The following is a 17,284-nucleotide window of genomic DNA, read 5'->3' as shown; positions in this document are numbered from 1 at the left end:
AGAGCAAGTTACATGATAGGTGGGAGGAAAGTTCAGCGTGGACATGCTGTTCCAGGAGTTTGGAAGCGAATGGAAGCAATGATATTGGGCGATAGCTGGACATAGCGGTTGGGTCGAGGGTTGGCTTTTTAAGGATAGGCGTGATTGTGGCATGCTTGAAAGCAGAAGGGAAGGTACTGGACGTTACTGATAGGTTGAAGAGGTGGGTTAGGGATGGGATAAGTGAGGTGGTGAGGTTGGGGAGGAGATGGGATGGGGTCAAGTGCACAGGTTTTGAGGTGCGATTTGGAGAATAGGCGATTAAGCTCCCCTTCAGTGATGTTGGAGAGTGAGGTTATGGGGTTTGGGCATTGGTCTGGTATACAAAGGGGTTGTGGTGGTTGAGTGATGAAGACTTGCCTTGTTTGGTCAATCTTGTTTTTGAAGTGTGTGCAGTGGCGGATTATAATGAGGTCAATTTGGGCAGTTGCCCCGGGCCCAGTGGGGTTAAGGGGCCCACAGCCCAGGCCAGTAAATTGCCCCATTATAATCCGCCACCGCGCAGGGCCGGATTATAGGCAGGGCAGGCGGGGCTTCAGCCCCGGGGCCCCCACCACAAGAGCTTCTAAGGGGGCCCCCACCACATTCCTGCTGGCTGCTGCAATGGCACTCCATCTTCTCCCCACCTAAAAGTGAGTGACCGTGGGGGCGGCATTATGTGCTCTGCTACCAGCAGCATCTACAAGTAGCGTGAACGCTGATGCTGCTGGTAGCGTGCAAAGGCTTGTGATGAGATCACAGGAGGTAAGGTGTCAGGGCCCCGATCATGTGACCCCTGTCTCCTTCCCTCCTGTGACCTCATCACAGGTCCTGTGCGCACAGCACAGAGCACTGAGAGCAGCCATGTATGTGGAGTGCGGCTCTGCGGGTGGAGGTCGGTGCTGGAGGCTCCATTATTCTCTATGTGGAGTGCGGCTCTGCGGGTGGAGGTCGGTGCTGGAGGCCCCATTATTCTCTATGTGGAGTGCGGGTGGAGGTAGGTGCTGGAGGCTCCATTATTCTCTGTGGAGTGGGGCTCTGCGGGTGGAGGTCAGTGCTGGAGGCTCCATTATTCTCTATGTGGAGTGCGGCTCTGCGGGTGGAGGTCGGTGCTGGAGGCCCCATTATTCTCTATGTGGAGTGCGGGTGGAGGTAGGTGCTGGAGGCTCCATTATTCTCTGTGGAGTGGGGCTCTGCGGGTGGAGGTCGGTGCTGGAGGCTCCATTATTCTCTATGTGGAGTGTGGCTCTGCGGGTGGAGGTCGGTGCTGGAGGCTCCATTATTCTCTGTGGAGTGGGGCTCTGCGGGTGGAGGTGGGTGCTGGAGGCTCCATTATTCTCTATGTGGAGTGCGGGTGGAGGTAGAGAATAATGGAGCCTCCAGCACCGACCTCCACCCGCAGAGCCGCACTCCACATAGAGAATAATGGAGCCTCCAGCACCTATGTGGAGTGTGGCTCTGCGGGTGGAGGTCGGTGCTGGAGGCTCCATTATTCTCTATGTGGAGTGCTGCTCTGCGGGTGGAGGTCGGTGCTGGAGGCCCCATTATTCTCTATGTGGAGTGCGGCTCTGCGGGTGGAGGTCGGTGCTGGAGGCCCCATTATTCTCTATGTGGAGTGTGGCTCTGCGGGTGGAGGTCGGTGCTGGAGGCTCCATTATTCTCTGTGGAGTGGGGCTCTGCGGGTGGAGGTGGGTGCTGGAGGCCCCATTATTATCTATGTGGAGTGCGGCTCTGCAGGTGGAGGTAGGTGCTGGAGGCTCCATTATTCTCTATGTGGAGTGCGGCTCTGCGGGTGGAGGTCGGTGCTGGAGGCTCCATTATTCTCTATGTGGAGTGCGGGTGGAGGTAGAGAATAATGGAGCCTCCAGCACCGACCTCCACCCGCAGAGCCGCACTCCACATAGAGAATAATGGAGCCTCCAGCACCTGGGTGGAGGTCGGTGCTGGAGGCTCCATTATTCTCTATGTGGAGTGCGGCTTTGCGGGTGGAGGTCGGTGCTGGAGGCTCCATTATTCTCTATGTGGAGTGTGGCTCTGCGGGTGGAGGTCGGTGCTGGAGGCTCCATTATTCTCTATGTGGAGTGCGGGTGGAGGTAGAGAATAATGGAGCCTCCAGCACCGACCTCCACCCGCAGAGCCGCACTCCACATAGAGAATAATGGAGCCTCCAGCACCTATGTGGAGTGCGGCTCTGCGGGTGGAGGTCGGTGCTGGAGGCTCCATTATTCTCTATGTGGAGTGCGGCTCTGCGGGTGGAGGTCGGTGCTGGAGGCTCCATTATTCTCTATGTGGAGTGCGGCTCTGCGGGTGGAGGTCGGTGCTGGAGGCTCCATTATTCTCTATGTAGAGTGTGGCTCTGCGGGTGGAGGTCGGTGCTGGAGGCTCCATTATTCTCTATGTGGAGTGCTGCTCTGCGGGTGGAGGTCGGTGCTGGAGGCCCCATTATTCTCTATGTGGAGTGCGGCTCTGCGGGTGGAGGTCGGTGCTGGAGGCCCCATTATTCTCTATGTGGAGTGTGGCTCTGCGGGTGGAGGTCGGTGCTGGAGGCTCCATTATTCTCTGTGGAGTGGGGCTCTGCGGGTGGAGGTGGGTGCTGGAGGCCCCATTATTATCTATGTGGAGTGCGGCTCTGCAGGTGGAGGTAGGTGCTGGAGGCTCCATTATTCTCTATGTGGAGTGCGGCTCTGCGGGTGGAGGTCGGTGCTGGAGGCTCCATTATTCTCTATGTGGAGTGCGGGTGGAGGTAGAGAATAATGGAGCCTCCAGCACCGACCTCCACCCGCAGAGCCGCACTCCACATAGAGAATAATGGAGCCTCCAGCACCTGGGTGGAGGTCGGTGCTGGAGGCTCCATTATTCTCTATGTGGAGTGCGGCTCTGCGGGTGGAGGTCGGTGCTGGAGGCTCCATTATTCTCTATGTGGAGTGTGGCTCTGCGGGTGGAGGTCGGTGCTGGAGGCTCCATTATTCTCTATGTGGAGTGCGGGTGGAGGTAGAGAATAATGGAGCCTCCAGCACCGACCTCCACCCGCAGAGCCGCACTCCACATAGAGAATAATGGAGCCTCCAGCACCTATGTGGAGTGCGGCTCTGCGGGTGGAGGTCGGTGCTGGAGGCTCCATTATTCTCTATGTGGAGTGCGGCTCTGCGGGTGGAGGTCGGTGCTGGAGGCTCCATTATTCTCTATGTGGAGTGCGGCTCTGCGGGTGGAGGTCGGTGCTGGAGGCCCCATTATTCTCTATGTGGAGTGCGGCTCTGCGGGTGGAGGTCGGTGCTGGAGGCTCCATTATTCTCTATGTGGAGTGTGGCTCTGCGGGTGGAGGTCGGTGCTGGAGGCTCCATTATTCTCTATGTGGAGTGCGGCTCTGCAGGTGGAGGTAGGTGCTGGAGGCTCCATTATTCTCTATGTGGAGTGCGGCTCTGCGGGTGGAGTTCGGTGCTGGAGGCTCCATTATTTTCTATGTGGAGTGCGGGTGGAGGTAGAGAATAATGGAGCCTCCAGCACCGACCTCCACCCGCAGAGCCGCACTCCACATAGAGAATAATGGAGCCTCCAGCACCTATGTGGAGTGCGGCTCTGCGGGTGGAGGTCGGTGCTGGAGGCTCCATTATTCTCTATGTGGAGTGCGGCTCTGCGGGTGGAGGTCGGTGCTGGAGGCCCCATTATTCTCTATGTGGAGTGCGGCTCTGCGGGTGGAGGTCGGTGCTGGAGGCTCCATTATTCTCTATGTGGAGTGTGGCTCTGCGGGTGGAGGTCGGTGCTGGAGGCTCCATTATTCTCTATGTGGAGTGCGGCTCTGCGGGTGGAGGTCGGTGCTGGAGGCTCCATTATTCTCTATGTGGAGTGCGGCTCTGCGGGTGGAGGTAGGTGCTGGAGGCCCCATTATTATCTATGTGGAGTGCGGCTCTGCAGGTGGAGGTAGGTGCTGGAGGCTCCATTATTCTCTATGTGGAGTGCGGCTCTGCGGGTGGAGGTCGGTGCTGGAGGCCCCATTATTCTCTATGTGGAGTGCGGGTGGAGGTAGAGAATAATGGAGCCTCCAGCACCGACCTCCACCCGCAGAGCCGCACTCCACATAGAGAATAATGGAGCCTCCAGCACCTGTGTGGAGTGCGGCTCTGCGGGTGGAGGTCGGTGCTGGAGGCTCCATTATTCTCTATGTGGAGTGTGGCTCTGCGGGTGGAGGTCGGTGCTGGAGGCCCCATTATTCTCTATGTGGAGTGCGGGTGGAGGTAGAGAATAATGGAGCCTCCAGCACCGACCTCCACCCGCAGAGCCGCACTCCACATAGAGAATAATGGAGCCTCCAGCACCATGTGGAGTGCGGCTCTGCGGGTGGAGGTCGGTGCTGGAGGCTCCATTATTCTCTATGTGGAGTGCGGCTCTGCGGGTGGAGGTCGGTGCTGGAGGCTCCATTATTCTCTATGTGGAGTGTGGCTCTGCGGGTGGAGGTCGGTGCTGGAGGCTCCATTATTCTCTATGTGGAGTGCGGGTGGAGGTAGAGAATAATGGAGCCTCCAGCACCGACCTCCACCCGCAGAGCCGCACTCCACATAGGTGCTGGAGGCTCCATTATTCTCTATGTGGAGTGCGGCTCTGCGGGTGGAGGTAGGTGCTGGAGGCTCCATTATTCTCTATGTGGAGTGCGGCTCTGCGGGTGGAGGTCGGTGCTGGAGGCTCCATTATTCTCTATGTGGAGTGCGGCTCTGCGGGTGGAGGTAGGTGCTGGAGGCTCCATTATTCTCTATGTGGAGTGGGGCTCTGCAGGTGGAGGTCGGTGCTGGAGGCTCCATTATTCTCTATGTGGAGTGCGGCTCTGCGGGTGGAGGTCGGTGCTGGAGGCCCCATTATTCTCTATGTAGAGTGCGGCTCTGCGGGTGGAGGTCGGTGCTGGAGGCTCCATTATTCTCTATGTGGAGTGCGGCTCTGCGGGTGGAGGTCGGTGCTGGAGGCTCCATTATTCTCTATGTGGAGTGTGGCTCTGCGGGTGGAGGTCGGTGCTGGAGGCTCCATTATTCTCTATGTGGAGTGCGGCTCTGCGGGTGGAGGTCGGTGCTGGAGGCTCCATTATTCTCTATGTGGATTGTGGCTCTGCGGGTGGAGGTCGGTGCTGGAGGCTCCATTATTCTCTATGTGGAGTGCGGCTCTGTGGGTGGAGGTCGGTGCTGGAGGCCCCATTATTCTCTATGTAGAGTGTGGCTCTACGATTCATGACCCCCGTCACGTGACGAGGGGGGCCCACAGAGTCTGAACTGCCCCGGGCCCTGGCTACCCTTAATCCACCCCTGAGTGTGTGGCAAAGTCCTCGGCAGAGATGAGGGAGGTTGGAGGAGGCAGAGGTGGGCGGAGGAGGGAGTTAAAAGTTTTGAATAACTGTTTGGGGTTGTAAGATAGGGAAGATACGAGGGTTGTGAAGTAGGCCTGTTTAGCAGAGGTGAGGGCAGATTTGAAATCGAGTGTTGCCTGTTTGAATGTGGTGAAGTCATCTTGCGAATTTGTTTTCTTCCAGCGCCGCTCTGCAATCCTGGACACTGCAAGAGCTTTTTAGTGGTGTTATTGTGCCAGGGTTGTCTGTTGATATGTCGCATTCTGCCATGAACGAGCAGGGCAACCGTGTCAATAGCTGATGCAAGAGTGGCATTGTAGAAGGCAGTGGCACTGTCTGTGTCATGGAGTGAGGATATGGATGCCAGTGGTAGAATAGAGTCAGAGAGCGCGTGGGTGTCTAGGTGTGCAAGGTTTCTGCGGGGGTGTGCGTGTTGCTGGACATGGGTGCCAGGTGAGGAGGACAGGGATGAGAAAGTGAGTAGATGATGGTCAGATAGAGGGAGAGGGGAGTTGGTGAAGTTAGAAAGAGAGCAGAGACGGGTGAAGACCAGGTCTAATGTGTGTCCATCTGTGTGGGTGGCTGAGGAGGACCACTGAGTAAGTCCAAAGGATGAAGTAAGGGACAGGAGTTTGGAGGCTGCTGACTGAAAGGTATCAGTGGGGATGTTGAAGTCACCCATGATGATAGTGGGGGTATCAGTTAAAAGAAAATGAAGAAGCCAGGTAGAGAATTGGTCAATGAAGGCAGTGGTCGGGCCTGGAGGTTGGTATATGACGGCCACTTGGAGGTTGGAGGGAGAGTAGATGCGGACAGAGTGGACTTCGAAAGAGGGGAGGATTAGGGAGGGAAGAGGTGGGATTGGGTTGAAGGTGCAGTTGGAAGAAAGGAGAAAACCCACTCCTCCACCGTGTCTGTTGCCAGGGCGAGGAGTGTGGGTAAAGTGGAGGCCGCCGTAACACAGCACAGCAGGGGAGGCGGTGTCAGATGGTGTCAGCCATGTTTCTGTGAGGCCGAGGAAGGCAAGATTTTGAGAGAGAAAGAGGTCATGAATCACATGGAGCTTATAGCATATGGAGCGGGCATTCCAAAGTGCACCAGGGAGAGGGAGCAGGGGGTTGGGTGTCAATGGCACAGGTTTTAAGTTGGAAAGATTGTGGTAGTTCTTATTAGATAGGGAGCGGTAGGAAAGGGAAGTAGTGGGGGGTGAGAGCTGTGGGGGTCCAGGATTGGGAGATATGTCGCCAGCAGTGAGGAGAAGCAGAGAAAGGGAGAGCAGATGGGAGAAGGAGAGTGGGCAGCTTGTTTTATGTTTCATTAGGACAGATTTGAGGTTGAGGAGCAGTTCAGCAGAGGAAGTCAGGTGGGGAGGAAAGAGGGAAGGGGAGATGATGATTATTTGGTTAGAGGCTGCTGGGGTTTGGGGATAGCGAAGGAGAGTGAGGATTAAAGGAGCAAGCACTGTGAGGGCATATGTAAACATGGTGAAGAAATAAGATAGGTTAAGAGAAGCTAGGTCCAAGTAATAACAATGGCTTACTTTTTCAAGAAGCCAGAGGAACAACAAAGTTATGATTTACTTGGGTTTTGAATATTTTGCATTTCATACTATCAACGCAGTGGTGACTTGGAAATGCCGACTGCATTGCTCTTCAAAGTGCCAATCAATTCTCAAAACAAAAGATGACAACGTAGTTCAAGAACCAACAGAACATTATCATGACTCCTGCCCTCAAAAAGCTTAAGCAAATGTGCTTCTGTGCTGCAGAACATGTCACCTAGAATTCTATATTATTCTCCTGCCCTGCAGAGCATCTCACCTATACCAGTATACTATCCCCCTGTCCTGCAGAGCATCTGACATATCCCCCTGTCCTGCAGAGCATCTCACCTATAATTCTATATTATTGTTCTGCCCTGGAGAGCATCCACATATACTTGCATACTATCCCCCTGCCTGTCCTGCAGAATATTTAACCTACAGATCTATGCTATTCTCTGTCCTGCAGAGCATTTAACCTATAATTGGATCACCCCCAGGGCTGTGGGATACTCAGTACCGGGCCGGTGTCTTAAAGGGATAGGTCGCTGTGGTGGTGATCCGGTCCGTGGCCCTTGGTGTCCATGTAAAATGGGTGAAATGTAGCTGAATAAAGTTTATAGGTAGATGATTCGTGATGCCACCTGTGGTGCTCGGCAAGGAAGGTGTTAAGCAGACATGCGGTGCAGATCCTCTAGGACAGATGGTGGGGCGCAGCAAAGATGTAGTAGCTCTCCACAGGCAGAGCTGTAGTCCCAGGGCAGTAGTAATAGGTGTTGGGGTAGATAGTGTAGTGTTAGGCACAGAGATGTAGCAGTGCTGAGTGTGTTGCAGGAAGAATTCAAAGAACACAACAGAGTGTAGTTTCTTTTACCTTTTCTGAAGGTACAGTCCAGGATCCAGATTACAGATAGTACAGGATTTGGTCAGCCTGGAAGCAACTTGGGAATATCTCTATTCAGATGGGTTGTGTAGTCTCCTTTCTAGCGCTAATCTGAAGTACTTGCAGTTCTGAATTACACTCAAGTTCCTCTTGCTTGCTGTTACTTGAGCTCCACTTGTATGGCAGGCAGCTGTAGCCATCTCTTTCTGCCTCACAAATGTTGCTGCTGTGACTCCGACTCTTAGGTGGGAACAGAGCATTTACAGCCTCTTGTTCCTCCGGTTTCTGCTGCAGGATCATTAGTATCCATACAACCTCGGACACCGGGGTCCGGTCAATACGCTTCAACTGGGAGTGAGCTTAACTCCAGCTCAATCCTTCCCAGCTCGTCTCTCCACGTCCACACTCTTCCCCCTCTCTGAATGATCTGACTAACTTCCCTTTCCTGGCCACAGAAAGCTGCTCCTCAGCAGTTTGGTTCTGAGCTTCCCCTGCTGGCCTGGAGTGGGAACTGTGCTGTGTCCTGGAATTACCAGATAGAGAGATCCTTCATTGCTTCTAAGCATGACATCACACTCCCTAGGAGGGAGGTAATGTGGGTCGCCCTCCCAGGGCTGTGGGGTACTCATTACCGGGCCGGTGTCAGGGGGATGTGTCACAGCAGCGGTGACCCGGTCTGTGGCCCTGGGCGCCCAAGTAATGGGGAATGTAGTTAATGGAATAGTTTGTGACGCCACCAGTGGTGTTCGGCAAGTGAGATGTGAAGTCAACGCTGCATGCAGATCCTCTGGGGCTGGTGGTGTGTTGCAGCCTAGATGGTGTAGCTCCCCACAGGTGAAGCTGTAGCCCCAGGGCAGTGTAGATGTGGTTGGTACAGGGATGTAGCAGTGCTGGAAGGGTAGGAAGCAGACAAGACACAGCGGGGTGCAATTTCTGTATCTTTACTTGGTAACTGCAGTCCAGGGTCCTGATTACAGATGGTAACGGAGCAGGTTAGCCTGGAAGCAACTCAGGGATTCTCTCTCACAGACGGGCTGTGCAGTCTCCTTCCTAGTGCCTTGTGGTGTGAAGCACTCCAGTACTTAGTTACTCTAGAGTTCCTCCTGTCAGATGTTCTCAAGAACCTTACTTGCACGGCAGACAGCTGTAGCCTATCTCGGGGGCTTCTCTGTTCTGAGTCCCGGCTCTCTATCCAAGCTGCTGTTGTGCCTCAAGTCTTAGATGGGAGTAGGGCATTTACAGCCTCCTACCCCTCTGGTATCTGTTGCAGGACCTTTAGTATCCATACAACCTTGGAGACCAGGCTCCAGTTCATGCGCTCTCAAGCTGAGGGAGCTCGCCTTCCGCAGCTCAACCTCCAGCTTCTCCTTACATGTCTGCACACTTCACCCTCCTCAGACTAGCTGACTAACCACTCCTTCCTCTTGTCCCTCAGAGAGCCCTCCTCCCCTTAATGATGGTTCAGAGTTCCCCCTGCTGGCCTGGAGTGGAACTGTGTTGCATGTATGGATTGACTGCAAGAGAGACCCATCATTGCCTCCAAGCCTGGCATTACCCTCCCCTGGAGGAAGGCAAAGCCAGTGTGGCGACCATACTCCTGGGGGTGCCACAAATGCCACTGTGGCAACCATACTCCTGAGGGTGCCACATAATTCTATACTATTCTCTGTCCTGCAGAGCATCTCACCTATAATTCTAGATTTATTCTTCTGCCCTGCAGAGCATCTCACGTATACCAGCATACTATCCCCCTGTCCTGCAGAATATTTAACCAAAAGATCTATGCTATTCTCTGTCCTGCACAGCATCTCACCAATAACTCGCTACTGTTTTCCTGTGGGTATTCATGTCTGTGGGCAATTTTCTGTGGGCATTTTTCACATATCATGTGAACATCCTCACTTTGCACCTCAAATATCATAGATCTGAAGCTTTGTGATGTTGCAATTGGCAATTTTCCGTGTGGGCAATTTTCCGTGTGGGCAATTTTCCGTGTGGGCAATTTTCCGTGTGGGCAATTTTCCGTGTGGGCAATTTTCCGTGTGGGCAATTTTCCATGTAGGTAATTTTCTGTGTGGGCAATTTTCTGTGTGGGCAATTTTCTTGTGGGCAATTTTCCTGTGGGCAATTTTCCTGTGGGCATTTTTCCTGTGGGCATTTTTCTGGTCACCAAAGTTTATGTGTGGGGTCAGGAGGGGTTAAAGGGTTGATGTAGCAGAGCCATGTGTGTATGGGGTGTACTGAGAGGAGCAAAAAGGACTATTCAAAAAGGGCGCATGCGCCGGCAAAAACATGCCAGCGCACGGCCAGCGTACCAAAGGCTAAATCTAGGGTATGCTGATCGCATGCAGCGTCATGCGACCATAGGAGGAGCTTACCAGAGGGGGCTCGGCCGGGGGCAGAGCTTAGCGGCAACCGAGCGCTGCTCTTGGTAACGCTAGTGTGAAAGTAACCTAACAGGTTGCAATGGTTAGATCATGACTACAATGTGTGACCACTGCAGCCAAGCACTAGGCTCTCCTGTGATGCCAATGTAGTGTGAGCAGGTTGCGGGATGCAGTGACAGACAGGAGGTAGAGCAAGGGTTAACAAGTTTAATAACAGAGGAATACTCCCACGCAGGGAGGTTAAGGGATAAACGGGATTAAACAGTTCAAATGGCAAAGGATATTGTGAGTTGTAGAACAACGGTTCAGATAACGGCAGTTCTGATGAGAGTCAGTGGTTCCTAAGTCCATGAAATGTATAGTGCCGACAACGGCTGGCATCGTGTTTATTCCAAAAGGGTCCTGTGGACGTCAATGCCTCGTCTTCTGGCGGCAGCGGTCAGCCTCCGGTACCTTCCGCTGAGCCCTAGTCCATATACTGATGTGGCTGGAGGAGCGTGGGCCACGGCAGTGTCATAGCTTTACGTGGCCCCTGCACGACTCTCCTCACAGTCTCTGTCAGCGGTGACGGTGCTTTGGCGCGGGCCTATGCTGTACGGATGCTCTGGGAATTAAGCACCCACTGGTCCCTGCTGCAGTGTCTCACAAGGGTACGGGCCACAGTCCTGTACGAGCCCAACGTGGCTTGGCAAATAAAAACTGACAAAGTCAGGGTGTAAGTGTCTGTCCCGGTCCCGGTCACACTCATGGGGCACATGTGCTGTACTCACATATGCGGAACATTGACGCCTTGTCCTCTGTTAGTAACCTGGCTCACACTGCACGACTCTTTCTCTCTGGTCCCCGCTCTTGGCGACAGGGCTGCTGCACGGACACTGGCCTGCGTAATGCTGGTGCTCCCAGGATGGAACACTTCGCTCCCTGGCTGAAGCTGAGCACACCTGGCCCTTCACTCTCTGCAGCGGTCCCTCTCTCTGGATTGCTGCTGCGCACAATGCTCCTCTACGCAGCGGTCCTCCTGCAGATGGCGGGGAACCCTCTCACTGCGGCCCATCGCGGCACCGGTACTATCTGATGGGGACCGGGCATAGCGCTCCTCTGACTGCGCACTGCCCCGCGTTGGCACCAAAGCCTGCCGCCGTGCACGCTTTCTCCTTTTATTCCCCCGCCCCCCTCGGACAGGAGGAAGGCCTGTCTCTCTAATGCTTCCCCCAGGGACAGGAGACGCAGCCTCAACAGTTCCGGCACGCAGGTACCCGCGGCCCGGCCCTTACAGTAGTAAGAATTTTGAGCCCAGTGATTAGCTGCAGCGGTCACATGGCTTATCCACACACAGCACTTTTCTTTAAATCTGTTTCTCATCTCACATTCTGAACAGTAGCCCTCTATGTATAGGAGGCAGGCATTTTGTCTCTCCCTCCTCACAGATTCCAGTAATCAGCAGTGTCCTACTTTTTTCCACCAGGTAAGAAGCTGAACCACAAACTGTCCTCGGCCATAATGTGATTTGTTTGCTTGTGTCTTATTTTCTTTTGTCTTATACTTCAATTTCAATATATCTTTAGTTTTCTTTGTATCTGTAACTGTTCCATTTTCTATCCTCAGGACACTTATTCCTGCCATTGTAATGCTGGATACATTGGCTCATACTGTGAGGAATATGATGCCTGCCATAGTCGCCCCTGCCAAAATAATGCCACTTGCAGTGACCTCCCACAGAGGCACAACGGGAACAATGCGACCTGCACCTGCTTGCCTGGTATGTGATCAGCAGCCATATGTATTAGCAGTGCCTGAAATAATGGCACATAATAGAAGGACAGACAGTTTACCAATATTTTCCACTCAGGTTACACTGGGGAATATTGTGAAGCCCTAGTGGATCACTGCTCACCCCAGCCATGTAGAAATGGTGCCACCTGTGTGACAAGTCCCAGTGGGTTCAGCTGCCAGTGTCCCGAGGGTAAGTGTTTATCCTTAAATATCTGGTAGATGAAGCCTCATAACAAGTCTTTAAGTGCCCAGGGGAACCAGCCTTACCCGCTGCGTGCCAGCCTTGGGAGCCTCTCCGATATTGGTTCACCACGATGAATTACACTCTTCAAGTATAGCACTTGTTTTCTTCCCTGAAGGATGGGAACTGTGCAGTTTTATTATACATGTATTGTCCCTCAGCCTGTAAGTAACAATAATGGTCCCTCTGTCCCATGAATAAGCCCTAAGTTGCTGTTGAGGGCCATATAGCCCACCTTATGTTTCCTTGGAGTTATGCCAGTCTGCTCATCTCACATTTTTTTTTTCTCATTCGTGGATTTTATTAGAAGGTTAATGGATTTTAACAATTGCAAACGTTAATGGACCGATTTATTATCAATGTATCATGTTCCTGCCATTGAATGATAATGTATTTTATGTCCTTTCATCTATTTCCATAAATCACTTATTACTCCGTAAGCCTCGGCTTCAATCTTTAATTGATGTGATATGTATGCAAAATGTATGGAATGTGTGATATTTTTTTTGCAGGCTTTTTGGGCTCTTTTTGTGAAGAGAAGGTAGATCCATGCTCCACATCTCCTTGCCTGAACAATGGCAGCTGTTACTCGTCCGGCCTCTCATTCTCCTGCCGCTGCAGTCGAGGCTACATGGGGCCCACATGCGCCCAGCTTGCGGATTTTTGTGCCCTTAGCCCTTGCGCTCATGGGATCTGTCGCAACATTGGGAATAGTTACAAATGTTTATGCATTCCAGGTAAGCTTATTCGGTCCAAGAAATGTTATTATTATTAATGTTATTATTATTGCAGAGTTCGTTGGCTAAGAGAAAAATGTTTCACTTGACAAATTTAAGATTTTTGTTTCTTCTTGTTTCAAGTAGTTCTGTATTTTCTTTTCTGCTTCAGTTCAGGATTACAGTAGATACATAGGTTGAAAAAAAGACCTGGGTCCATCAAGTTCAACCTTTCTCCACCAAGTATACATTTTATCACTAGATTATCTGTAACCCACAATGTTATGTATATTGAGGAAATCATCCAGCCCTTTTTTAAAAACTACTGTATGTAAGTAAAAAACTTGGCACTCAAAATGTATCGTGTTGTAAAAAAGGTTGAATTTATTTTGTATACAGTGATCAGTTAAACGTTTTTGATCTGGGTATAGACCTTCATCAGAAACTGTATGCTGCTTGTTTAGGGAACCATGTGTCCTAGCACAGGGAAAGTTACCAGTGCCGTGGGTCTGATAAACAGACCGGGTAAATGTGGTCAGGTGTAGCGGTTAGCGTTAATAGGATAACCCGTTATATATTGTGATTTTCGCTTGATGAATAAATCATGTGTCCTGGCGCAGAGAATATGGCGAGCTGCGTCGCCTGTGAGAAGCGCTCTTTTTTTAAAAGCTGTTATAGTGTCTGTCATTACTACGTCTTGTGGTCGCGTATTCCACATTATGACTGCTCTAACTGTAAAGAACCCTTTTCTATTTAGCTGCCGGAATCGCTTTTCTTCCTCCCGATGAGTGCCCCCTGGTTCTTAGTATGGTCTTTGGAAGGAATAAGTCATGCACCAGACCTTTGTACTGACCACACATATACATGTAAATGAGATCTCCTCTCAGACATCTTTTGTCTCAGCTAAACAAGTCCCAACTTTTCCAACCTCTCGTCATATGAGAGGCCTTCTCTCCCTTGTAATAATCTAGTTACTCGCCTTTGAACTGACTCTAACTTCTGAATATTCTTTTCAAAATGTGGAGCCCAAAACTGGATCCCACATTCTAGATGTGGCCTCACAAGTGGTTTGTAGAAGGGTAACTGTTGTGAACACTTTTGACCTGGCTTCTGAGTTTGGGCTCCCTCTGGTGGTTGCTGCTGGTAATGGAGCTGGTCTGGCTGACAGAAGTCAATCACCTGAGCAGGATGATTGGAGGTCAGGTGTTACAGACTGGAGTGATTTAAGTGAGCAACTTTCCATCAGCTCTTGCCGGTGATTTGGTTTTCTTCCTGAGCATTTTGGAAGTCTGCTTGCCTCCTGCTTCGTCCTGTACCTTTCAGATAAGTTATTTGTCTGCCTGAATCTTTTTTGCATTTGCTTTTCTCTGATTTCTGCCTTGCTGGTGTGAGTCCTGCCTGATTCCCTGCTGGGACCTGTGCTGGACTTTGTTTCTTTTGCCATAGCTTATGTCAGTCTTGCAGTATTTCTAATCCCCTGTTATATCAGTATCTTTTGTTTGCGTCCAGTTACATCAGAGTTCTGATTTAGTGGGGGAGAGGTCGTGTGGCCTCAGTATTTTTGCATATCAGACGTGTTGGAATTTTTCTTAGGGTTTTTTGCGTGATTGCAGGCAGTATCTTTTCCTGTCCTATTCTATCTAGACAGTTTGGGCCCCATCATTTGCTTACTTTATTTTCTGCCTGTGTTTGTGCCTCATCTTGTCTCACTGGTAATATATGTTCAGGGGCTATCTATTCCTTTGGGGGTCTACTCCGGGGCAATTTAGCCTTCCACTTTCTCTCTTTAGGCTTAGTTAATTCTTTGGCTGTGCCGAGGCGTTTAGGGCATCGTAGGTACGTCCCACGGCTAATTCTAGTTGTGTTGTCAGTTTAGGGGTCTGCAATCCGCTAAGTTACCAACCTCTCTGGTTATCTGGTTGCCTCGCCTATTCCCCTGTTATCATCCTCGGTTACCTAATCATAACTGGTAACAATACGTTGGGATCTTTGGATTTTCTCTCTCTTTTTATCCAACTAAAAATCTTGAACACATTACCATTGGCGCTATATACAATAGAGCCTCCCCCAGCTGCCTGGTTTGGTGGACAACTTCCACTTGTTGTCTAAAACAGTAATAATAAAAGATAAAAATATACCGTATTTCTCGGACAATAAGACGCACCGGACCATAAGAAGCACCCCTAATTTTCAGAAGGAAAATTCTGAAAAAAATTAATGTGCTAAATGGGGGTCTGTATTACAGTCCGAATTCAGCTTATTGGGGGGATTGGCAGCACTGGTGGAGCGAGCGCGGTCACAGGGGGTGTTTGGTGGTCCGGTGATATGACTCCCATCCCAAACTGATGCGGCTGGTTCGGCGCTGACTTGGTTAGGGGGCATTTTGTGAAAGCCCAGAGGCCCCCACACATCCATTGCTGCGATTCGGTGGCTTCCGGGAAAATGGCCGCCAGGGGTGGTGCATGCTCAGATTGAGATCTTGGCAACAAGATATTATTGCTGATCTTGACCTCTTGATATTGACTCAGCTTCCTAACTAGCCTCTGCCAGCCTGCACCACTGACCAGTACCCACTCAGTTGACTTACTCCAGGTGCTCTGCATAAGTCTACTAGATCCCTGTATAGGGATTCAAAAGTAATGGCCAGAGTACTCCTGCCAGATGGAGTGCTTCATGTAAAACCTGTCTGTGGAAGACCTTTTAAGAGCTATCAATCTTACACTTGCAATGTTCTCTTTCAGTATAGCTGGCTATAAAAGCTGTGATCGATCTAATGCTGGTCCTGACACAGTTATTTAAGGATCTTGAAGAGCAAATTCAACATTATGAAAACTTTTAAGAGCCTCCTGCCTTTCATGGAAAGTTCTTAATTATGGTTTGGATCCTTGAAAACTTGGGAAAAGCTGGGAAAATCCATGCAATTATGTAAATTTCATAAGTTTCATTCTGTAGGTTTGTAGAACTAAACAATGGGCCACCATGTAGTCAACTACAACAAAGTTCAGAAGTGTACTGTGATAGGGAAAATCAAATTAACTTTTAATAGATCCAACCACCTCACTCTTTGACCTGAAGTAAATGGTAGATTATCTAGAAAGACAGTTCTGATGTTCATCTCCGCATTGGGTACCTGCTTACTGGCGTACTCTTTATAAAGACATATAGATAATTTGAGTGTATTTGACCTTTCCCTGCAAAGTTGTGCTTTTTATCTTATAAAAACTATAAATTGACCATTTGGTAAGTTTACAAGAGAGGAAAACTACTTTTGAAAGCCCTCAAACACTGGTATTTGCTTTTGATCAGAACAGCAGGAAGCTAGAAGCATTGGGATTTCTGTCTGATTTTTGTCCGTCAAATAGAACAAGTCCTCAGTCTTTTGGTCTCACTGGCAGGCGTTCTGACCTTGAGTGACCTTTTGTTCTCATTGAGCTTGTGAAAGTGACAGAATTTTACTGTATTTATGACAGCATAATTCAGTACATATATGGTAATGGGAAACCATTCACAAAACAGAGTCCTGCAAAGGTAGCAATTATTTTATAGTGCCCTGTAGATTATATGAGTAAGTTTGTTAGAATTTGCGTTATAAAATAGCCTAATTTGGGGAAAAAAATATCAAGGAAATGAGATAATGGACAAAATTCATCAAGACTGGCCTAGCGAAAGCCACTGTTATGACTACACAATCACATGCACACGGGTAGCATACAAACCAAGGGGACAAATACCTGAACCTGACAGATCCCTGTTCTGACTGTGGTAAAAGCCCTACTCTGATCCTGGTCTATCACTACCTGATCGTGGAGGTTTACACCCTAAGATAATGTGGCGCCCCTGAGGCTTCAGTCGCCACAGAGGTACTGCATCTTCTCCTAAGGTGTAGTGCCCCACAATCCATGTAGGCTGGGAACTCCTTTCCGCATTCCTACACCTGCACCCCACACACAGGATAGTTCAGCAGGGACCCATCCATGCTTTATGCTGGAAAGGTCATAGGGTGCCTTTTGTGGTCCCTGGCTTCGTAACACGAGAGGTGCTGGGGAGGCGGGTGGAGTTAGATATAAAAGAGAGGGAAGGTGTAGGATTTTAAGTCAGTCTAGGGTGAGTCCCAGAGAGAGAGCAGGCTGACAGCAGGTCAGCCTGAGAGGAGCTCAAGGCGGAGGAAGGCAGTCAGTCAGGAGAGGCTGAGGACTGGTCTTGGTAGAACGAGCACCTCAGGGAAGGAAGAGAAGGAGAAAGAGACGTAGACTGAAGACTACAGATTCCATAAGAGAGATAGAACAGATCGGAACGAAGGAGAACAGAAGGACGGTGGGAAGCAGGTTGAGAAAGAGAGAGAACCCTTCCAGTCCAGAGAGCGCAAAGGCCGGGGCCCGGTCCCCGAGGTTGATTGGATC

General features: G+C 50.7%; 1 protein-coding gene across 1 annotated transcript in view; it reads left to right on the top strand.

Annotated features, from left to right (window-relative positions):
* The window catches only part of DNER (delta/notch like EGF repeat containing), a 344,793-nt gene that overhangs the window by 231,690 nt on the left and 95,819 nt on the right, over window positions 1-17,284 (top strand). Inside the window, 3 exon segments of the mRNA XM_073565181.1 lie at window positions 11,760-11,913; window positions 12,004-12,117; window positions 12,681-12,905. Coding sequence (XP_073421282.1) covers window positions 11,760-11,913; window positions 12,004-12,117; window positions 12,681-12,905 — 493 coding nt within the window.

Source organism: Dendrobates tinctorius, unplaced genomic scaffold (assembly GCF_039654945.1).
Source record: "Dendrobates tinctorius isolate UK_male_01 unplaced genomic scaffold, ASM3965494v1 ptg000572l, whole genome shotgun sequence".
Lineage (NCBI taxonomy): Eukaryota > Metazoa > Chordata > Amphibia > Anura > Dendrobatidae > Dendrobates > Dendrobates tinctorius.
Note: the sequence above shows the minus strand (reverse complement) of the source record. Positions and strands in the feature narration are given on the sequence as shown.